Here is a 21,696-nt window from a genome sequence, read left to right as displayed (position 1 = left end):
GAATTCCTGTTGAATGCCCTCTCAAAAAAACAGACCACTGTTCTCCTTTGCCATTTAATTTTGGTTTTCCAAGCATACGTTACACTCTCTGGAACATGAGGGAGAAACATTCAGGAAGATACGAGAAAGAAGAAACAGATTGCATAATTCTTCTGTCGCTCTAAGCCTAAAAACTTTTTTTTAAAAAGACCAAATCAGCACAATACAGCATTCCCTTACCCCAGATTTCAGTGTGTCGATTGCTGATAACACTCTTTTTTTAGAAAGACAACATTATATTCAAACAGGTTTTCTCCCTCCCTTCACACACACGATAATCTTTTGTTTGCAAAAAGAATAAAGATAACCTTTCTGGCTAATAAAAGACAGTTGAACAGCCCAGCTATTCTTCTTTCCCAAAGCAATAATTTTTAACCCCAGACCAGCTGGGAAAAATAAACATGGCAAAAGTTCTACTTAAAAAAAAAAATCGACCCATCAGCTAAATTGTTGGAGGGAAAAGCGATGCTCTCCAGGTAAGTTAAACTATAGATCCCCTCATCCTCCGCCAACATGTAGGAATAATGGAAGTTGTAGTCTTCCAGCTTTGGAAGGCCAGAAAATTAAAAATTCGGTAGCAAAACGGCTGTTCTGCTTGGACATTTAACTTTTGCTTGGTCAGCACAGAGGGGGGAAAAATGACATCTTTAATTTTACATCTAGCAGTTCTAGGGCCAGGAAAAAGGAAAAAAATTGTCAGAATTTCTTTATTCGCTTCTCAAGGTTTCCGCTCTGGAATTAACCCCTTCAGACCTGCTTGCGAGGAATGCCAGACAGGCAAAGGAAGAGCAACAGGCACAGAAAATTGGGGTGGGGGTCGTTGCAGTGGGAATCGTCAGGCGATTCCCGTGCTCAGCCTGGTGGCATCATACGGACTGCAACGCCGGTTTCGGAGAGAGCGCGAGAAGATCCCCTGCCGGGCCAATCTTCCACAACCCCGGATGTCAGGGCGCTGCAAAAGCAGGCCCTGGAACTTGAAATGTATTTTCTTCTCCTCAGTCTAAAGGCCTGTTTTGGCTCTTTCCTCGTCTTCGAAAATCAGGTCCGCAGAGCGAGAACCAGGGTGGGGGAGCGCAGGAGAATCAAGCCTGGGAAGTATTGGAAACAGCGGTTCTGACCGCAGGATTTCTACGGCGCAGCCTCCACCTTTTTTTTAGGGAATCCGGCCGGAGAAGAGAACCATCTAATCGAAGGATCAAATGCTGCTGCAGATAACGTAGCCTTCGGACGGAAGTCTTGGGGCCAAACCTCCTACGGGAAAGAGTCTCCGCGGGACATTCTCTCCAACCGCATTTTACAAGCTTACAGAAATGTGGTATTTCCTTGCCCAGCAGTTGCAATTTTTGCTTCGGTCTCCCGCTGTTCCCGCTGCAGGGTGGTTTCAATCCGTGAAGGAAAGGGGTCCGAGGGGGAATTCTGGCTGCTGTAATTTGAGCGGCGGGGCCCCTCGGCTTACCTCTCGACCCCAAGGTTTCCGCACGCCGCAGAGCTGGACTTCTCTGGATCCCCATTTGTCGAAAGAGCAGAGGGGCGACTGATTTAGGACAGAAAGTTGTGCAAGGCCTGCCTTGGGGAGAAAATCCCACGCCCCATATTGCTGTTTGGGTTCGGCTTGGTCCGCGGGGTGCGCTGCTCCCACCTCGCTGAAAGGATCAGCACCCACTGGCTAGCAACCGTAACGCCACCAACCCTGTTTTAGCACCCGCTGCCTCAGCCTGGAGGGCTGTCGGGCATCCAGAACTCGATTTGCCAGCATCCGGAGGGATCGTTCCGCGAGACGGGGGCCGCGCACGCATTAAGGGCACCCAAAATGTCTTGCGTGGCGGCCAGGATACATCCTTAAGAATAAAATCCAGTGGACAAACCTCTGCGAAAGTATCGGTAACAAGAATAATTCAGTCTCTCTGGCGGTTCCTTCGGAGAAGGGACGGTCTACAAAGGAACAGGAACATACCGATTGATCGTTTGTTAGCTGTGGAAGCATCGTTGGTCAGTCCTCTGTAGGATGCTCGGCGAAGTTGTAAATGAAGGACAGTCCCCAATTCTGCTCGCCAAGAGGGGCGGGTGTCGCGGGGCCGACAATTAAGCCCAAACGCAGCAACTGGCCATGTGCAGAGTAATTCATGTCGTGGCTGTTGCTCTTACAAAATAACGTAGGATAAGTTACGAAGTGACTCATGCGCTTTGAGTTTGGCAACCCGTTTCGACAAGACCAAACAGGAAATTCAAGTGATGCAGATGCGCGTTTCTCTCTTTCTTCTTTTTTTTTAGGGTTTTGTTTTTTTTTTGTAATTAACTAGCCTGTAAGAGAAAAGAAAGGAGGGTAAACGTGAAATAGATCTAATAGATGGGCAACGAGAAATAATTACGAAAGGGGAAAACGGCACATTTGGACAAGCCTCGCAATGCGGTGTCCCAAAGCATTATGGATCAAGAAAATCTAACTTTCTGCAACAGCTGCCAGAAGGCAATGCTGCTGGGCCCAACTGTAGTTATGCCGCTGGGGGGGGGATCCTTCTCTTGTCAGTTCCCAATTCCCCAGGTGACCCCAACCTCGGGGCGGCCTTTTGCGGGCCCGGGCTGCGATAAGATACCGGTTTTCAGCACTGCTGCAAATTGAGTGACTAGTCCTCATGGAGCCGTTGCCGACGGGGGAACGCTCTGGAGTGGCTTTTGCAGCTCGGTCAGACACTTACACTGAAAGGGAGTGGGGAGGAACTCCGCCGAGTTATAAAATGTGGGAATTGCTCCACGGCCGTTCTCGCCCGCATTTGGATCGCATTTCTTGGACCGCTCCTGACTGCAGGGAGAGCGAAAGAGAAACAAGAAGAGAATGGGGGTTGTTCCTAGACCTCTATGACACACAAGAACGTTCAGCTGGCCTCCCTGCCCTTGGAGATCTAGCGTGTCAGGGAGAAACGCTTTCGTCTCGCCTGCTAGTTTTCTATCCTCGGGGCGTTTCTGGGATTACGGTCCCCAGCACGGATATACAGTCACATAAAGCCACTGCCGCACCAGATGAGACCATCCAAGCGGGGCTGAATCTTGTTACTCTTTGGATGAGGAATTTTGGAAGCCCCTAACGGCCAACCGCGCCTGCCACGCTGCCAAGAAAACCGCCTCGGGGCATCTGTGCCACCTTAGGAGCCGAGCTTGACCTGATGGGGTCTTTCCCTCGCTTTGCACTCACCGCCCCTTCCTTTCTAAGCTAAGGTCCCAGTTCTTTCAAATCAGACCGAAGTGCCGCCCGGTTGCTCAGGACGAACCGTTTGCACAAAACGAGGCCGGCCCCTTGGCAAATGGAGTTTGTTTAGGAAGGCACCCGCGGGTCGTCGCATGTCTGAACTCGAGGGAGTATAAACATCCCGGCCATCTGCCAGAGCTTCTGACTGTTTAATAAGCGAGCTCGCCGTCCACAAGAGGTCCCCCCTTCTGCCTCCCCTGCGGACGGCGCATGAGGCTTCTCAGATTTCAGAGCCAGGACGGAGGAATTTGCGCAATCGTTCCTGTGTGGGAGTTGATTTCAGGGCAGGGAAAGAAAAGCGTCTTGGCGTCATTTTTCAGTTGACATGCCTGGAGTTTCTCCAAGGCTTACATTTTAAAAAGGCAACGCTTTCCGACCCTTCCGGAGATGTCAAGCGTGGCATGGAGCCCAGTTAAGGGACAAGCGGGAGAATCTCCGTCACGGAAGAGGAACCCCGTGACCCTGAGCCAGCCACGTCACACAGCGGCGAAATGAGCAAATATCCTTTTTAGGTTGTGTTAATGGAACCTTGGAGGGGACACTGTCCTTTCAGAAGGAGGTAGGAAAACCGGAGCAACCGTGAAGGAAACAGGCCATAGGAAAGCTAGGTTTGCAATGCTCACATTCCCTGACTTTGTTTGGCAGGAAGCATGGATCGGTTTAAGGGGCACATTTGAGACTTTAGAGAGAGAACGAGCACCCCAATCTCCCCTCCCTCTGCCTTAGCTTTGAATAACAAAAACCTGGGACCCAGCCCACCGCTTCAGGCTCAGACCCTTCCCCACAAAGGGGCAGGCCCTGATCCAGCAATGGATTTCTAAGGATCCCAAGATTCTCAGCTGGGGCTGTTGGAAATGGTATTTTAATGCCTCCTCTGGTGTGGTTCTTGCAATTTGGTAGGGGACAAGCCCCCATTTTTGGTCTGTGGATGGAAGGAATCCCAGGAAGCAGACAGAGAGCAAAGCCGTACCACGGGGAGGCCTTCGTTCGCCATGTCGCCAGACCCAATGTGCGTCAGGTGGACAAAATTCATCGGTTCCCCAATCATGCTGCGGTCGATCCTCCGTCTCTTCTTCTGCTGCTGCGGAAGGGAGTCAAGGGAGATTCGGTGAGAGGAGGAAGGAGGAACGGAAGGCCTCGCACCCGAGCCAGGTTCTCGGTGCCCGGCAGATGCCATCTGCTGCCGTGACGAACCCCGGGGCTGGGAGACCTACCCTGAAGTCGCCCAACAGCTCCTACTGGAGCCGCGCAGAAGGACTAGCTAAGCGGAACTCACCGGCTGCGGTTTCTCGACGACGCAGCACCCCAGCTTGTGCCAAAAATCACTCATATTGGGAGTTGCTTCCAGCTTTCTGCCTGGTGGATTCCCAGTGGTTCGGAGGACGGGCGATTAGGACCTCCTGTCCATCTAGCGATGCTGCTCGGAGGGTGGAAGTGGCCCAGCAGCGCCGCGCCCCGGGTTGCTTGGAGAGAAAAGGTGGCAAGCTCGGGGGGGGCCTTCAGATGGCGAGAAAACTGTTTCTGATGCCGAGAGTTGAAAAGCACCTTCAGAAGGAGGAGAGGGCAATGGCAACATCAGAATAAAAATCAGAGGAGGAGGAAGAGAAGGAGATGGAGAGAATAATTACGACATCAAATAAAAATTAGAGGAGAGGAGGAGGAGGAGGGAGGAGGAAGAGGAAGAAGCAGCATCAAATAAAAGAGGAAAGGAGGAGGAGGAGGGAGGAGGGAGAAGAAACAGCATCAAATAAAATTTAGAGGAAAGAAGGAGGAGGAGGGAGGAGGAAGAAGGAAATGATAACAATAACAAGAAAACGATTAGGAGATGTCTTTTCTACACCCCTGGGGTAGGGGCAAAGTCAGGCCCCTGAGCTCTGCGGGGCTACTCTGCTGCCGCCCCACAGCCCTTGCGATGGCCAAGAAGGAGAAGAGGTCTCAGGAACCAGCCTTCTCCTTAAACTGACCACTCAGAAAAGCCCACGGGACGCGGCCGACGCTTGCAAAGATCCCAAGGCATCCTTTGGGCGTTTTGCCTTTCGAAATAAGGCCTCTCACTGCCGAGTCATCGTCATCGTGCATGTTGCAAATGTGCCTCGGTTTCCTCTGAGAAAGTCCGGGGCCAAGCAGAGGAGGGCTGGCGGGGGGGGGGAGGAACTTTTTTTTCCTTTTTTAATCATTTCAGATAACAGGAAACCACAGAGTTTCCATAGAAGCAGACTGGAGGCAATTAAAAAAAAAAAACCCGCTGCTCGCACAAACACACAGCTTCAACTTCCTCCTTCTGAATAACCTTGCCAGAAAGACTGCGGAGGTCAACTGTTTGCACCTTCAGTTTCTTAAGCTCTTGTGGAAGCGAGGACGGCCGGTTGGGCGTTTCAGCTGGGCATGTGCCCAGCGAGTCGTCCGGGCACCGCCTGCTGAGGCGGCTAAGGCTGGAAGGGCCCCTTGAGGGCAGGAAGACTGACCCGCTGCTCAGTAAACAAACCCATCCTTCGCACCCAGTTGACCCCTGGCGACTACGCAGGGCCCCCCCCCCCCGTTTTCCCCAGCAGTGATACCGAAGCGCTCGGCCTGTGTTTTCTCCCCGAATGCTTTCCAACCTCCAGCCCTGAGCTTCCTGGTGGCCTCCCATCCAATCCCGCTTGGTCTCCCCAAGGTTAGCCACGATTCTTGCGGGGCCAAAGAGGGCTTGCCTCCTGCACCCCTGGGCCGAAGGGGGAAGCAATTAAAAGACAACGATGGGGCAACGCGCATCCCGGCTTCTCCTGCCGGGCGAGAGGACGGAGCTGCAGTTCAGGGGAGCGCAGGCGGCGGCGCCACGTCTCTGCCTTCAAGGATTTTTCCTCCTTTTCCTTCTGAAAGCCACGGCCTTGGTTTTCTGCCCGGGCACCTTCCCGCACGGGGCAGCGCTGCTTTCCCAGCAGGGCGGGCTGGGCCGCCGCCAGCTCCCACCCGCGACTGCCGAGCCTCCCCCCACCGTTTGATGCAGAAGGGATGACGGGCACGGAGGGTTGCGTTCGCGGGCAGACGGGTGGCAACCGCCCCGGCAGAAAAGGTGACTCAGCGGAACGGCCGGCCGGCTGCTGGAGCGGAAAGCCGGGGTTTGCAGAGACGTCACGCGGCAGAACAGCGGCCGGGGGCCCTGACGGCCGAGCTCGATGAGCTTTTGGTGACTTTACAGTTATTTTAGGACTTTACGGTTATTGCAACATCGGGCTTCCAGGGCCCTCCTTGGGCTAGACCAGTGCTTCTCAACCTTGTCGGCTCGAAGATGGGTGGACTTCAACTCCCAGAATCCTTGCTGGCTGGGGGATTCTGGGAGTTGAAGTCCACCCATCTTCGAGCCGACAAGGTTGAGAAGCACTATGCATTTCCAGACTGGGACTGCAAAGCCACCTCTGTGCCCACAGATGAATTGCACAAAAGTGTGTTTCTTCAAACCCAAAGGACTACCTATTCTTTGGGGCGAGAATAAACATACATACATACATACATACATACATATATATATACACACATACACACACACACATACATACCTATATACCCATTCTTTGGGGCGAGAATATACATACATACATACGTACATACATACATACATATACAGACATACATACATACATTTCAGAAGACACACGTTCACATGGGTGAACTTTGGGCCAGTCCTCCTCTGTCAGCCCAACCCACCTCGCAGGGTTGTTGTGGCGGGGAAAGTAGAAGGAGGGTTAGTTATTTATAAAAAAAATAAGAAAGGTGGGATAAAAAATGTAAAAAAGAAGAAGAAACTCAAGACACACTTGCATTCGGGGTCCGGGGTGGGCGCAAGAGGGGAAGGCCGTCCTGCGCTCGAGCTGACCCCTCTCTTCCCGTGTCCCTCGGCTCACGCCTGGCCCTTCTGCACTGGTCGGCCGTTGGTGTCCCTGGGGAACTGGCTGCCCCAAGATGGAAGATGGTGGCCCTTTGTCGTGGAGGCTAAGGAGACCCCAGATCCAGAGGCAGTCTACCTGGGGAGTGGCATTCTAGTTCTGCACGCGTAATTACACTCACCGTGTCCGCTAAACAAGCTCAGAGCAGTGTCTCGGTTCCCTGTACAGCCCGGCGAGGTAGGCTGCGCTAAAGGGGCACGACGCCCGTAGCACCGCGCGAGGTCCTCTGCAACTCCGCACGAATTATTTGTTCCCTTTCCCTGTTGATCCTGGCCCTTATGCCAAACTGCTTTTTCTGATTAAGGGCTTCGGGGTGAGGGTCCAGGGGTTCTCAGGAGGACGGGAACCGTAATCCAGCTTCTCATCAAATGGAGCGTGGGGACCCCCTCAGTTTTCCCTAGGTCAAACGCTCTGGAGAATCATCCCCTTTGAGGCCTTAATTCAGGAAGAAGGAAGGGAGAGCGATGGGCCCAGAAGATGATGCTTCCTGGCAGAATTTGCACAGGAGGGCAGGCAGGCAACGTAGGCCTGCGTGCCCGCGCCTGTGCCGACTGGCGCGGCGCTCCTTCCTGCTTGCTTGGCATTGCAGCGACTTTCCTCCTCCTGCTCCCCCCGCCTCCCCCCAGCGCAGCAGGAGAGAAATAACTGTTCTCGGCGTTTGGGGCAGAGGCGCAGAGGCAAGACCCAACCTGCCCCCGTTGGGCTTCTCCCCGAGACGGTGCACGAAGCCCAGCCTGACTCACCCCTGACTCACCCATCCACCTGGGCCAGCTGGAACTGCCAAGAAAGCAGGGAAAAAACGGGGGATGGAAACTCCCAGCTGTTTCCCATCCTCCAGCTGGAGAGGGAAAGGGGAAGCCGTCCAAAAGTCCAAGCGGGCCTAACGGTGTGCCGTGATGCAACCCGGGGGCCGAAGGTTGCACGCTTCAACGGATGACCCCGTCGTTCCCACCGTGTAAGAAGAACGTGGCTTCGAGCAGCCGGAACGTCTAGCTGGCTTGGACTACAGGTCCTATCCTCCCCATGCAGGACTGGGCCGTCAAATCAGCTGGAGAGAACCCAGGCCTTTTTGGCAACGACACAAAAGTGGTTTTCCTACAGTCGTGGCATCTCCTGTTGGTATCCCATCCGTGTACAACCCAGGACCAACTCTCCTCTTCCTGCCAAGTCTTCCCTCCTGGTGATTTCACAAGACACAGCTCCACCGATTTCTTGCTTTTACCTTCTTCTGCAATTTTTTTCCCCAGCTTCCATAAAAACGTCCTCCCCGTGAATTTAATCTCTCCAGACTGTTTACACCCTTGACAAGCGCTTACGCCGTAAGGCAAAGCACGCCGTTTCGCACAGGGTCGCCGATCAGATGAAAACAGGATGTGTGCAAATGCACTGGGGCGCCTCTGTGTGCAGTGCACACCTACCAGCACCGGGGCCTCGAAATAGACCACGCATGACCGGCCAACCTTGCAAAAGTTTGCACGCTGTTTGGAAAGGAAGGGACGGTGCCCCTGCGTGCAGCCGGAGAAGGGCTGCGATTTTTTCAGTCAGGTTTGTGGCCTCTTCGGGTCACAAGGGCTAGAAATGTTAAGTGTCTTGGGGTGGGAAAATAAAAACACGTGCTCCTCGGGGGAAAAGAAGGGCCAGCTGCCGTCTGCAAATCATTTTGAAACAGCGGCGGGGGGGGCCATTACGCTGGGATAAAATGCTCGGCAGCTACTTAAGTAACACAAGCAGAAGGGGGAGAAAAATCAAGGTTACTGATTTACCATGGGTGCTTCCCAGAAAATGTAAATTTTCTGCCAGGTAAATTCCAGCATTGCTAACCGCTGTGGTTCACGAGAGCCAGTTCCGGGAGTTTTCTTGACAACAGCACGGAAGAGGTTTGCCACCGCCTGGGGATGTTTTTACAACTTCCTGGTCTAGGCGACAATCCCAGCATTTCCTGGTGGTCTCCCATCCGGGCTCAGATTCTACGCTCTCCTCCTGGAGCAATCACGAGGGTCAGCAAGGCTTTCCGCCTTCTGCCGATCCATTGGTCCCGCGTTTGTGTAATAAGACGCAAGGAAGGTAAAGTCCTCTCCCAGCTAGGCGAAGCGCAGAAGAGCTCTCCACGAGGAAAGCCCTTTTCGGCTCAGGAGCACCGTGCGGATGGCTCGGAGCACCCAAACCCAAACCCCCCTTTCTCTTCCCCATGGCGGTGGTTGTTCTGCGGATATGTGTGCAAGTTTCTTTGCAACCTGTTGCTACAAAGCAACGTTGATAAATCTGTTTTCTTTCTCAAAACCCGGCTCTTGCTCAAGTCCATCTGACCGACCGAGGCGTGTTGCAAAACTGACTTTTCTTTGCTAGTTTGGAGGGGGAAAGGTTCCCATTCTTGCTGGGATTCTGCTAACGATGCACCTGACTCCCATTTCGGGAGCCCTGCTCCAAAGGAACAGGGCAGGAAAAGCTTCCCCAAGCTGGTGCTCCCGAACGACTGACGGGGACGATGGGGGCTGGAGCACAAGGGGCAACTGCCCAGCCACAGATGCGCTGCCCCGAGACAGTAGGACATCCAGAGGAAGTTTTGCTGGCGGGTGATGAGAAGCTCCACTTCGCATCTTCTCCAGGCCACGAATCGGCGGTGGGCTGCCCACTCTCAGCCTGGCATGCCACACAGGCTGGGGAGAAGGGCGGGCAGCAGCCAGACAACAAAGCCTTGTGCGGGACAAAGGAGAAGATATTTCAGTTGTCGTGTGTGGGAGGTGCTCTGGAGGGAGCCCGTGGCGTGGGGTGGACGACGTTTATTTTTGCAAAGGGCACTGGCACCGTGAAAAAAGCAGCCACAGAGGGCTGCGCTGGGTTTCTTCTCCCCTGTGGCCGCTCCTGAACGTAGCTTCCTTCCCCGGTAGCTCAGCACGGAGTCATTTTTCCCCCTCCCTCCCCGCTCGCTTTTATTGTTTTCCCGAGATTTATAGACTGTTTTCCCAGACCCATTGTGAGTGGCGCGCTCCCTTCCAAAGGCCGTTTTTTTCCCACGGGCCAGGCGCCAACTCCAAAGCCTGCGAACAGGCTTCCAGGAAAGCGTCCGTCCAAATGGATGACCCTCCATGTCGGGAGACAGTCCACCTGCAAAACGCAGCCCTTCCATCTGGCCTGGTGCAGAAGAAAGGCCCGACCGGGAGGCGCAGAAGGGGATCCGCGGGAATTTTCTGCCCCAGCCGCAAAAACGTCCCAGGCCCGGCCTGCTGGACGCAGCCGCCCGGCCTGGGCATCTCTGAGGCTTTCCCGCCCCTGTGGAGAACAAAGCCGTGCCGGCCCCCCGCCCTTGCCAAGGCCTCCTGTTTATTTCCCAGATGATTTAAACAGCCCAGAGTTTCTCTGCCGGCAACCGTTCGCCCCTCCGAGGACGACGGGCGGGCGTCCAGGAAGCGCCCAGCCTCCCTCTCGCTCGGATCATGTGCGCTGAACAAAAGGACCCTTTGTTGCAAAGACGCAGAGAGAAAGATACGCGGCTCAGACGGAAAAGGGCCTTGAAATGCATCTGGCAGGGAGAGAATTTCCTTCTCGCGCAGAAGAAAGGGCTGCCGGGGGTCTGGCCCACCCGTTGCTGGCAAAGACATCATTGCCTCCTGGTGACGTCACAGACGCAGCCATGTTTTCTCAGCAGCAGCAGCAGTAGCAGAGAAGCCTTTGGCCTCGCGGAGATATTTTCTCCAGCTGCCAGGGTAGAAGCCATCTGTAGGGTTTACCGGTGGTCTCCCATCCAAGCACAAACCAGGTCTGACTTGGTTTAGCTTCCCAAGATGAGCTAAGGAGGACTAAGCCGGCAGTGGGCTAGAACTGTCCAACACGCTAAGCTATGAACCATGGTTTATAAGCCACAACGGCTGAGTTCACATGAACCCAAAGCTACAGCAGCCGCCTCTTAACTTAGCACCGTGCAAACCCAACCGATTCTTCCATCGGGGCAGGATTCCCCTTCTTGCAAACGGTGGACGCAGAGAAGGTGGGCCTACGAATGCATAGCGGAACTGGACGGCGTTGCTCTGAAATGCCCCAAATTCACCCAGTGGGGTTTAGCTTGTCCTTTGTCCTCTACACTGGTGGCGGCAGTTTCTGATGTTCACCGGGGTGCGGGTGCGCGGCCTGACGGGCTGAGCGACGACCAACGTCCGAACGCTGCAAAGCACGCATAAACCCCCAAGGCGGGTCCATGGCGTCCCACCCCTGACCACGAGGCCCAACTTTTCAATGGCTCGGGGTTCCCAAGCCAAAAGGGAAAGATCCCCGTGGAGTTTCCTTGAGGGAAGGGACGTTGTCGAGGCGGCTGAGACCGGAGAGGACGGGACCCTCAAAAGAGAAAGGGCCACAGAGGTCAACGAGACCGGGAACATGTCTCGGGTGGTTTCCGACGGCCCAATTCATGGCCGCAGGCTGGTGGCAACCAAAGCTTTGCCAGGAACTCATTCGAAGGTCTCTGAGCTCCGCCTCTGCCAGCCCGAGGTTTTTCCCCACTGCTTTTTCCCTCTCCCCACTGCTGACCTGCTCTCCACCCGTCCTTGGGTCAGCAGCGGGCGTGAAATCGGACGCCTCCCTCGCTGGCCCCTCCCCGCCTTCGCTCCAAAACCGAGCAGATTTTGCACCAACCACCCGACCTCTCCTGGGACAGGGGGAAGATCCTGTCTTAACCCCAGTCCAGGCTCAGTGCTTCTGGGCCGAGGGCGGGAGGACAGCAGCGTCCTGGGAGAGGCCAAAGGTGCGGAGGGAACAGGGGTCCCTTTGGCCAGATGCCCCCAATGACCCCCGTCAGAAGGGTCGGGAAAAAAGCCAGGCTGAGACCCAAAGTCTTATCCCGGCTTAGAACATCAGGAAGTTTGCAGCTGTGGGAGCAATTCCAAAACGTGGCTATTCGGGGTTGGAAATGCCTCGTAGGGCCTAATCCCAGGCTGGCCCCAATCCTTTGGGAACTAGCCCAACAGCCGGGCTGGGGATGATGGGAGACAGGCTTTCCAAGAGCCCTGGGCCAGGGACGGGTAGGAAAACCCTGGGTCACCTCTCTGATGATTCTTCTATTTGCAGTTTGCCCCACTAAGCGGGAATCTATTTATAATGCTGGCTGGCCCAGAAAAAGTCTCCAGCTGAATTTGCCCCATGAACGAATCATGGAAGAAATCAATAATAATAACAACATCAACAATAAACAAACTTCCTGCTTAGAAGTGTTGTCTCTGATGTACAAATACACAGCCACAGCCTGTAGCAGAGTATATCATGGTGTTTGCCGTGAAGACCCGAGCCCTTGCACTCGTGTGCACACACACGTAAAGGAAGACCCGTTCACACCTGTGTGACGCAGCAAGTTCGACCTTGCAGGGGTGGGACGCAGAGAAAGGATGGGGAAGGGAAGGCAGTTGGAAGATTTGAGAAGATGTCCTTGAAAATCCATTGATATCCCTTAGGACAGTGTTGTCCAAACTTGGCCACTTTAAGATGAGTGGACTTCAGCATGGCTGGCTGGGGAATTCTGGGAGTTGAAGTCCACTCATCTTAAAGTGGCCAAGTTTGGACAACACTGCCTTAGGATCTCAACACACACCCCTCCCAACACCCGTGATGGCGTTTGGGGGAACAAGCCTCCTTTTTGCAGTTTTCAGCACCCCTATTCTATAACTCATTTCGTGGCTGATGGGAATCCACCCTAAGGACAGTGTTGGCCTTCACACAAAATTAGAAAGAGGGTCCCCCTCAAAACATGCTCCCCGCTTTTTAGACTGTGGACCTGCAGCTAGGAAGGTTTTCCCCCCTCTGTGTGAAAGGCAGAGATTTTCTTTTCTTTTCTTAAAAACTCGCTCTGAGTTGAATGGTCTTATTTCCACGAGCAGGAGGCACGAGGGACTGTAAAATACCTTCCGGAGGAGCCCAAAGTGAGCAGATAATGCCGCAGGCATTGTGTTGTTTTATTTTTAATCTGTTCTTTCAAAAACCAAAATTTCTAGGGATTGTTCCCATGTTCCCTCCCCACCCTTCTATTTCCAAGAATGCAGGAAAGCCATAAACTTTCTAAAAAAGGGGGGGGGGTTGATTTTGCACAGCTCAGGAGCACCTGCACGTCCCTCAAACCCCCCTGAAAGGCTACAGATGGACTGAGGGTGTTGGGGTGGGGTGGGGGGCTGTGGGAAGAGGCAACGTGCGACCCCAGAACTTACAGCAAGGCTGGTTTTCTCTCTTTGGCCGAACAATGGGGGTTGCCTCTGAGTCAGTGCAGTAAAAGGAAACGCGGGGGGGGGGGGGGAGAGTACAAGAGTTAAGCAGAAAATTAAACTTCCTTAGGAGGGTTTTGCAAGACGCTTTCTAAAAAAGTGAAGGGCAGATGTTTGGGAGAAGAAGGGGGGCGTTTCTGGGTACACTCCCCCAACATAATGTAGATGCTGTCTAAAAATACCCACAAATCATAATTATTATTTAACTTTCAGAGTTTGACAGGGAGCTAAAGTTGCGTGGATGCCACCATGATACCACAAAATCCTTAAAACTAGAGAGAAAAAGGGGGATCCAAGGCTGTTGCTCCGTCTCCCTCACCCGGTGTGTTCTGGATGGACCACCGGGCCCATCTTCCCCATCCACTGGGGCCGAGGCCACGGCGTGGTATGCTTTCCAGCGATTAAGGATGAGCAGTAAGGAAAAAAAAGAGGTTTTTGATTCGGCGAGCCTCGTGAAAATTCCTCTCCCCCGCGCAGAAGGGGCACCAAATTGGCCCCCCATCCAGCGGGGTGGGAAAAAAGCTTATTCACTGATTAATTGGATTTTCATGCTGCCAGAGTCATGTGACCCTCGGCAGCATGCAAAGGGTTCTCGAAGCACGTATGAGTTTTTTGGCAACGGAGTCGTTTCTCAGGCCAGGCTGGGGCTCGTTTTGCCGAGGGGCCGGTGGCCCCAGCTGATCCGCAACACGGAGAGGGAAGCTCGGGGATGGGTTTGAAAGAAGCCGTGGGGGCGGGCTGGGTGGGGGAGAGAAACAGCCCGATCTCCCCATTTTCCCGTCTCCCTATTTCTTCAGCTGCTAGAGCTGAATCTTTCTTCCCCTCCCCAAAGTGTCAGAGAGTAAAAAGGAGCCTTAGGTCTTTGCGAGGAAACGGGAGTTCCCGACTCGAATAGGACTTTCCCTTCCCACCCCAAGAAGAAAGAAAGAAAGAAAACGCATGGTTAACACCCACACCTCTTGCTCTGAATCAATGGAACTTTTTTTTCCCAAGTGCCAGTCTGGGGAAAGACGCCATTCAAAAGCCAGAGAGAGAGAGAGAGAGAGAGAGAGAGAGAGAGAGGGGAACTGCCTTCAGAAGTGAAATCCCTTTTGGGCAAGTTCCGCCTGTCTCGCAAAACGTGTTTTGCGAAAGAGACGAGATTGGGGGCGAGGGCCGGGAGAAATCCCAGGTGTGTAAGGGGGACGACCCGACCCGACCATCCGCATTTTCCAAAGAGTGAGAGAGAGAGAGAGAGAGAGAGAAATAAGACTCTGGAGCTACAAAGGAGCTTTGCTCAAAGTTGCCGGGCGCTTTGAAGCGACCACGACCGAGGCGGAAAGGCAAGCAAGGTGCCCCCCTGGCAGCCAGCCTGGCCCCGAGCTGATCCCGGCTCGCTTCCGAGAGCCAGAGAGCCCATCTCCCCTTACCTGCCCTCCTGGGAGCCGGGGTCCTGGGACGGCTTCCTTCTCCCTGCGCTGGGCCTCCCTCGAGCCCCCCAGCCAGACAACATGGAAACTTTCCTTTCTGTGGGAAATGGAGCTCCTGCTTGAGGTCCGCCACCCTGCTGCTGCTGCTGCTGGAAGGAGGAGGAAACGCTCGGAAGGATTTCAACAGGCAGACCGAGGAACACCCCCCAGCGATGATTCAACGCGCACCCGTCCCTGGGCTCGCAGGAGCAGCCTACCGCCAACTCTGGCCGCCTCCTGGCACTGCAGTCCCAAGGCGAGAGGCCTGGCAGAGGCTTTCGGGCACGGGGATGGGTCCGGCCGGGGCCGTGGGTCACCCACGCGGCTGCTGCGCCAACAGCTGGGGTTAACAACCCACCAAGTGCCATACACTATCGTGGCTTGGTGCAACAGCCAGCTGGCATGCCCTCTGCTAAGACATAACATGGGTTTGGGGCAGGGAGGTTGGGCCCGAGCATCCGCCGTCCCCAGGCACACCGATCGGGGCACTTCTTGGTGGCACAACTGGAACAACAAAAGGAGAAAGTAAGGGTTGGGGAGGAGGAAACAGGCTGAAGAATGTCTTCCCTGCTTTTCAGGGGTTTGCTAACTGTTTATGGGGCAGGGGCTTCTAAAAGCCCCCCACGAGGGCCAGAAACACAAACTCCTCCCTCTTCTGCAGAGTAGGGGCCAGCCTCCAAGCAGTTTGGGACCCCTGGATCATCGTGGCCCATTGCAGAGAAGTGGATCCCGAGATGGGGGCCATGCTCTGCAACTAGGTGGGCTGCACAGAGCTCGACCCCAGAGCCGTCCTGCCCAAGACGAGGGAAGTGGGCTCTCTGACCCACAGCTGGAAGATCTGAAGGTGGGAGAAGAAAAACCTGCTTCTTGTTGCTCAGTCTGCATAAAGACTCGATCCTTCTTGGAGGATCTGAGCGGGAAAAGAAAGTGCAGAAGGAGCTTTCTTGGGCCTTTGAGGTACATCCTGGTCTCATCAGTCTTGGGGGGGTCTCAAAGAGCCAAGTCGTGCAATTAATTACTCCCCAAGTTTCCACTTTTCTTTTTTTTAGCAGAGGCGGGGACAGGATTATACCTCTCTCGTTTCAATCTTCTCTAGTTTTTGCCCAGCCACGAGCTCCATGCAAGGAGGGAGCCAAAAGAGGAAACCCTGCGTTGCCCTAAACCAAACGCAAACCCACCCCTTTGGAAAGTCAGTTTTTGCTCCATCCGACTCACACGCAGGGACGTAAAATTCAGGCCTGCTGTTCCATTTACCCCTGCCCTGAAAACTGTTCCTGTGCTTTGCTTTCCATCCGCTTCCTCCAATTTGGTGAGAAGGAAACGGTTTTTGAAAAAGGTTTCAGGGGACGCCAACGTTGGGCTGAGATTCCCAGCGTGGGTTGGGGGAAGTTTAAGTTAGGAAATGGGTTATGGATGCAAGCGAGGCCCCAGGGGAGACGCAACCGAGGCAGCTCCTTAAGGATGGAGGAGGCTGAGAAACACCTCCCCAAAAGAAGGGTGAAAAATCTCCAAGAATGAGGTAGAAAAACAGAAGCCCTGCTCGCATGCAGGAGCAGGGGGAAGACTCCCACAGAACAGGAGGCCCAGATTAAGCAGAATATTAACGTAATTAAGGCACTGCATTGCCAGGCTACATTAGACTCAACATTGGCGGGGAGAGATTTCAATTTCTCCTCTTTCTTGTGACTTGGAACAGGCCTTGCCAAGAGGGCATCTAATTGACTTCGGTTTCTGAGTCTCCGAGAACTCGGACCATGCCACCCGACCCGCGTGTGTAGACGGCCTGTGTGACTCTGTAAAGACAAAGGACCCTGTGGGACCAGGCCAGCATCTGCTTTCCTTCAGGGGCCACCCAGAACGGAGACATCCGTGAGTTTCTCCAGCCCCTTTCCAAGCCATCTAAGTTAGCAGCTGTCACCACATCTTGTCGCAGTGAATTCCAGAGGGTCGTGACGCACAGTGCCAAGGAGGATGTGCCGGGCAGACGAGCGGTGAGCCCTTTTCCTTTTTTGAAATCCTGGCAAACTGGGAGAGAGGTTGCCCCGAACGATGGGAGGAACTGCCCTCCCTTGGTGCCATTTTGAGCGAGGCACTGCCAAAAAGGCTGAAGAGGAGACTCTGGCTCAGGGCAGAAAAGCCCCTTCCCCACCCGGATTCTGGAGGCTCTCACAAGAGACCTTTTGTCTCCCTTTTAAAAAACCTCATTGCCATAATTAAGAGTGCACACAGAATCCCGGTGGGCCCCGGGGAATCCAGAAGAGACCCTTTCTCATCCTCCCTCTCACCCTTCTGCCCTCCCAGCCAGCTCCCTCTTCTTCCTCCCACGCCACGAAGTAGAATTAAATTCAGCAAAGAGCGTGGCCCTTGGGTGGTCAAGGGGCCAAGGCTGGGGGCCTGCAAGGCCGAAAGGGGTGGGCTGCCAGCTTCTCCTCCTCTCTCTCCGCCACAGAAAGGGGGAAAAACGCAGCATTGTGATCATGTCGGGCCCAAAGCTACTGAAGCAAGGACGCTGCCCACTTTCGCCTGCAAATGGCAGCTTTGAAGCATTCTGTGTGGCAAGTGTGCGGGTTTGGAATCTGGAGCCAGCTCAGACTTCAAAAATATAGGCATTTGGTCAGCGGAGTCCTTTTCTAACTGCGCCCCCCAGAATACCTGGAAGGAAAATGGTTTTTAAACGATCGCAGAGCTCCTTTGGTTGCCTATAAAATTCAGGATGCTTTTAAGGCTTCCCGTTTTCTGCTCAATCTGCCCTGTCAAGTGCACCCAAATTAATATCCGTGCGGACCACGCTTGGGGTGGGAGGTCTCACTTAGAAAGGAGCTGAGAAAACAGCAGCCCCTATTATTCAGCACAGCCTCAAAGCCGCGATGACAGCACGGCCGAAAGATCTGCCTGCGCGTCACCGCACATTTTTAGGAACCTAATCAGACCCCGACACGCGCAGACTCCCGTTGGGTGCGGATTAAAAAGGCATCTCGCGTTCTTGTCCTCCCGTAAAGCAAACCAAAGGGATGTGGGGAAGTTTAAAAGCATCTGAGGTTGTTCCCCTTAGGAGGAGGGGGAAAAAAACACCCCAAAGGGGAAACAAAATGAGAAATGGGGTGTGGGAGAAGCTCAGTCATGAGAAGATGGATTCAGGGCGCGCACACGGATCTATGCTAGTTGTTGGGCTCTCTTTTCACTGCCATGTTCCTGGGCTCCCTAATCGAGATTCTTCTCCCCCAAGCCAAGCCGTCGAAGGCGGCAGGGAACGCCAAGCTGGAGAGGGTGGGGAGATCCACCAAGACTTGGCAAGTCTTTCAAGGACCTTCTCTGTGGGCTGGCCTTGAGCTCCCTTGCGCTCAGGGTCACCAGGTGAGCCCCCTCCCCTGGTGGGAGAGGGCAAACTGGCTGCCCACGACCCCCTGTCCCCAACCTCCCCCACGATGGGAGCGAATGCAGCCAACGAGCAATTGCCTCTGACCTGCCTCCTCCCCAAGGGGCTTCACCCCCCCGTGCCCCGGCCAGGGCAAAACACCCGTCTCAGACGTGCCCCCACCCAAACCCTCATAGCTCCCTTTCCCCCCTCTCTGGAAATAGCTCTTCCAGCTGATTCATTGGCTCAGCAGCTGAGGGGGGGGGAGGACCTGCACACCACTGAAATGTCTTTCCAGGAGGGGCTGCATTGCAGCAAGGAAGGAGAGAACGAGGGGGGACGACGACAGACGTAGGCTCCTGGCAGGCCCCCGCCCAGCTAAAGGCAGACGCGGCTTCCTGGCAGCATCTTTTGCGCCGAAGAGAAGCACCGGGGCTCTTTTCCAGATCCTGCTGGTAAGGAGGTAAGAGCTGGGGAGAAATAGACAGAGACAAAGAAAGGGTTCGATGCTGGGCAAGGGAGGGGTGGCTGTGGCATTCTGTTCCAGATATTCCGCCTTACAAGGGTGGATCTGCTCTGTAGCTCAAAAGCCCTCGGCATCAGGGGATGTGATAGGCTATTTTATTATACTACACAGGCACACGATGCTGCGTTATGTTTATTTCTAAGTTACCTTATTGCCAGAAACCGTGGCATAATGTGGTATTATGGTACAGGTGCACATGAAGCTGTATTAAATTTATTTCTAGGTTAGTCCCAGCCAGAAAACCCTGTGATATTATTATATTATATTATATTATATTATATTATATTATATTATATTATATTATATTATATTATATTATATTATATTAATTGTATTGTATTGTATTGTATTACGCCACATTATTTTACATACTATATTGTTTCAAGGATTCTTTTTGTAGGCAGAGGAAATACCCTTTTTAAAAAAATTGCCACTTTCTTCATCTCGTCAATTTCAGAGGGCAGGAACAGAAATAAGACCTAATACGCCTTTTTTTACCCCAGACATCAACATCAACCCTTTTAACGGGCACTTTGTACACCCTTGCCTTGTTTCTTCTCTCTAAAATGAGTCGGGGAACGCAGGGGATTGAAAATGTTAACCTTTCCCATCTCCTTTCTGTTTATTAAGCGGGAGGGCACTCCTCAGTTTTAATATTGCCAAGTCATTCAGCCATCTATCTACTCCCAGGGAGGAAAAAAAAAGATTCTCCAAAAATATTTGCCTGCGCGCAACTATATGAATGCAAATACATTTCCCTCCTTACAGGCTGCTAAAGATGCTATATTTAAAGAGGGCAGATGTCTGAGTAATTTCACACATGCCACCAAGGTCTTTCACAGCCTGCGTGTCCTCGGTAAAATTAACCCAGCCCAGATTTTTTGCAGCAGCTTGGAAAAGACTTCATTAAGGCCTGAGGGTGGTTCTGCATTTTAAAAGGTTTCCCTGAGGAAGGGAAGGGAAGAGTTAGGGGGCAGAGATGGTGGTGGGGAAGGGTCCCCGTTGAAATTGGCAAGAGGAGTGGGAAAGGAGACCAGGCTGGCACAGCAGCGACCCCAAAGAAGCAGATCTGTATATGGAGGGGTGCATGCACGTGCAAGGGAAAAGAGGAAGGGTCACTGCAGCAAAAATGTGTCATGGAGCAAACGGTGGCGTGCAGAGAGGGACCACCGAAAAGAGACACGCCCTGCGTACCAAATCCAATTAATATGGAGGAGGAAAGGAGGTGGGCGGAAAAGATGGGGTGGAGGGTGGGCAAGGGGAAAGCGGTGAGGGGGAGGCAAGGAAGAAGAAACACCCAGGGTGGGGCAGCTCAATTTTTGCAAGGAGGAAAAAAGGGTCCTTTTTAATATTTTTCCCTAGCTATTCCTAATGGAGGAATAAGGTCCTGTGAGAACAAAAGAAATTCTGTTTTATTTACTGTACTGTGTATTTCAAGCCTGGCTTTCCTCTAAGGGGGCATAGTTATCGTACCTCCACAGCAACCCCATGAGGGAGGCGACTCAGCCAGTAAGCCAAGGGGAGATCCGAACCTGGCTCTCTCCAGGGGTTTTTCTACCCGGGGCTCACCATTCCCTGATCTCTACTGTAGATATTTTTCCCCCCAGAGTCTGTTGGTCACCCAGGAGGGACCTGCTCCAGGCCAGCCTTCTGCTAAATGTCCCCCTTCCCCCTGCTTTTCTTCCCAGGAAGAAATGAGGGACACGGTGAATTCCCAGTATGATTCTTTCCTTTACTGGAGAATGCCCATCCCAGAACTGGATCTCTCCGAACTGGAATGCCTGGGACTGGCCGACCTGGCCCTCTACAAGCCTAAACGGGTCTACGGCAGCCTAGCGCCCGACCAGAAGTCACAGAAGCCGAGTCTGGGTGACACAGAAGATGAGGAGAGTGCCCTTCTCCCGTTCAGCAGTTTTAATTTCTGGAGAGCCCCGATTGCAAGCATCAGCCCTGTAGATTTTGACCTCATCTGAAGACAAGGCACGACAGTGGTGTGACAAGAAGCAGCTAGTTTTTTTATTGCCCCCCAATTCTCCCAACTGCATTCTTTCTAGTGGTATTTTCTCCTCCGTTCCCTGAATTTTCCCGTGGTTTCTCTGTGCCTGTGTTCAAGCTTATGTTTCTTAATCATTTGCCATAAAACAAGGTGACTGTTCAAGTTGCTATGAATGTATTTGCCGAAAGACTGTATTTCCCCCATGGATCTGCCAGGGTCCAGGAGGGCTAGGAATAAACAGAGCATTTCTTTCAGTCACAGAAGGAACTCTAAGATCATCCTCCCCCTTTCTGTGCACAGGAACTGATCTGCCACCAGTGTTAGCAACTAGCAGCTTTGGGCCCAAATCCGGCCCACTAACATTTGGCCCATTCAGCTTTTCTCTGAGCTAGAGTCTCCTCCCAGGAGGAAAAGTGCACATTTTGCTTTAAAATCACCCCAAATTGAGAGGCTATGTGGGTGGGTGTAAGTTTTGTAGATCCTTCCCAAATTTGTCCTGGAAATGGAGGAGCACAAAAGTCAATGAAAACTGGAGGGGGGATGTGCAAAGATGACAACAGGGTTGTCCCTGTTATGGGGCAACGAAACAGGCCCAGCTCAGGTGCAGAATGTATTGCAGGGCCAGATTCAAGATTAAAATAGAAAAACAAGCGTTTTATGGGAGGAGTTCATATACTCTTTTCACAAGGATCTGAAAGATACCAAAGATTGATCGTGTATCACACCTACCTCCCCCGCACCCCAGCACAAGTCTTGGCAAAGTGCAAATGTGTGGATCCACAGGGTCCCTCACCTTCACAGCTGGGGGACCCAACGCTGGCTGGAGCTTAATATATCAGGAGTCCGGGGGGGGGGAGTAAAAAAAAAATTGGATCTTGGAAGGGAGAACTGTTTGCATCTTCGGTAAAACGGGAGTGCCCCCA

General features: G+C 53.2%; 2 protein-coding genes across 5 annotated transcripts; one reads left to right on the top strand and one right to left on the bottom strand.

Annotated features, from left to right (window-relative positions):
* Positions 1 to 40: 40 nt before the first annotated feature.
* On the bottom strand, positions 41 to 15,019 carry CDC42SE1 (CDC42 small effector 1). 2 transcript variants are annotated; one of them, XM_007440879.3, is made up of 5 exons: positions 14,858 to 15,019; positions 4,560 to 4,828; positions 4,254 to 4,361; positions 2,736 to 2,839; positions 41 to 2,340 (listed from the first exon to the last, which is right to left on the bottom strand). In XM_007440879.3, exons 2-4 carry the CDS (start codon positions 4,611 to 4,613, stop codon positions 2,768 to 2,770), a joined length of 234 nt encoding a protein of 77 aa, XP_007440941.1. In that variant the 5' UTR covers positions 4,614 to 4,828; positions 14,858 to 15,019; the 3' UTR covers positions 41 to 2,340; positions 2,736 to 2,767. The 2 variants fall into 2 exon arrangements, with proteins under 2 accessions (XP_007440941.1, XP_087993268.1); XM_088137142.1 differs by having other exon boundaries at positions 4,254 to 4,364; positions 14,858 to 15,013.
* Positions 15,020 to 15,110: 91 nt separating this feature from the next.
* MLLT11 (MLLT11 transcription factor 7 cofactor) lies at positions 15,111 to 20,980 on the top strand. 3 transcript variants are annotated; one of them, XM_007440877.4, is made up of 4 exons: positions 15,111 to 15,853; positions 16,593 to 16,887; positions 18,550 to 18,706; positions 20,466 to 20,980. In XM_007440877.4, the coding sequence occupies exons 2-4, from the start codon at positions 16,868 to 16,870 to the stop codon at positions 20,748 to 20,750; spliced, it is 462 nt and encodes a 153-aa protein (XP_007440939.1). In that variant the 5' UTR covers positions 15,111 to 15,853; positions 16,593 to 16,867; the 3' UTR covers positions 20,751 to 20,980. The 3 variants fall into 3 exon arrangements, with proteins under 3 accessions (XP_007440939.1, XP_087993266.1, XP_087993267.1); XM_088137140.1 differs by having other exon boundaries at positions 15,111 to 16,887; XM_088137141.1 differs by having other exon boundaries at positions 15,111 to 16,887; positions 17,346 to 18,714; positions 20,466 to 20,967.
* The last annotated feature ends 716 nt before the right edge of the window (positions 20,981 to 21,696 follow it).

This window comes from Python bivittatus, unplaced genomic scaffold, assembly GCF_059951505.1.
Source record: "Python bivittatus isolate LINGU-HERP-01145 unplaced genomic scaffold, Pbiv_v1 ctg000180_np1212, whole genome shotgun sequence".
In the NCBI taxonomy this organism is placed as follows: Eukaryota; Metazoa; Chordata; class Lepidosauria; order Squamata; family Pythonidae; genus Python; species Python bivittatus.
The sequence above is the reverse complement of the archived record's forward strand: the minus strand, read 5'-3'. Positions and strand labels throughout refer to the sequence as shown.

Bases quoted from the DNA above. Each gene is read 5' to 3' on its own strand.
- CDC42SE1 (XM_088137142.1), bottom strand. From the start codon at position 4,613: ATGAGTGATTTTTGGCACAAGCTGGGGTGCTGCGTCGTCGAGAAACCG. The intron at 4,365-4,559 runs GTGAGTTCCGCT...TCCCTTCCGCAG, and splicing joins TCGTCGAGAAACCGCAGCCG to CAGCAGAAGAAGAGACGGAG. The intron at 2,840-4,253 runs GTACGGCTTTGC...CTCTCCCTGCAG, and splicing joins CGAACGAAGGCCTCCCCGTG to TCAGGAGCGGTCCAAGAAAT.
- MLLT11 (XM_007440877.4), top strand. From the start codon at position 16,868: ATGTGCCGGGCAGACGAGCG. The intron at 16,888-18,549 runs GTGAGCCCTTTT...ATGTCTTTCCAG, and splicing joins ATGTGCCGGGCAGACGAGCG to GAGGGGCTGCATTGCAGCAA. The intron at 18,707-20,465 runs GTAAGGAGGTAA...TTTTCTTCCCAG, and splicing joins CTCTTTTCCAGATCCTGCTG to GAAGAAATGAGGGACACGGT.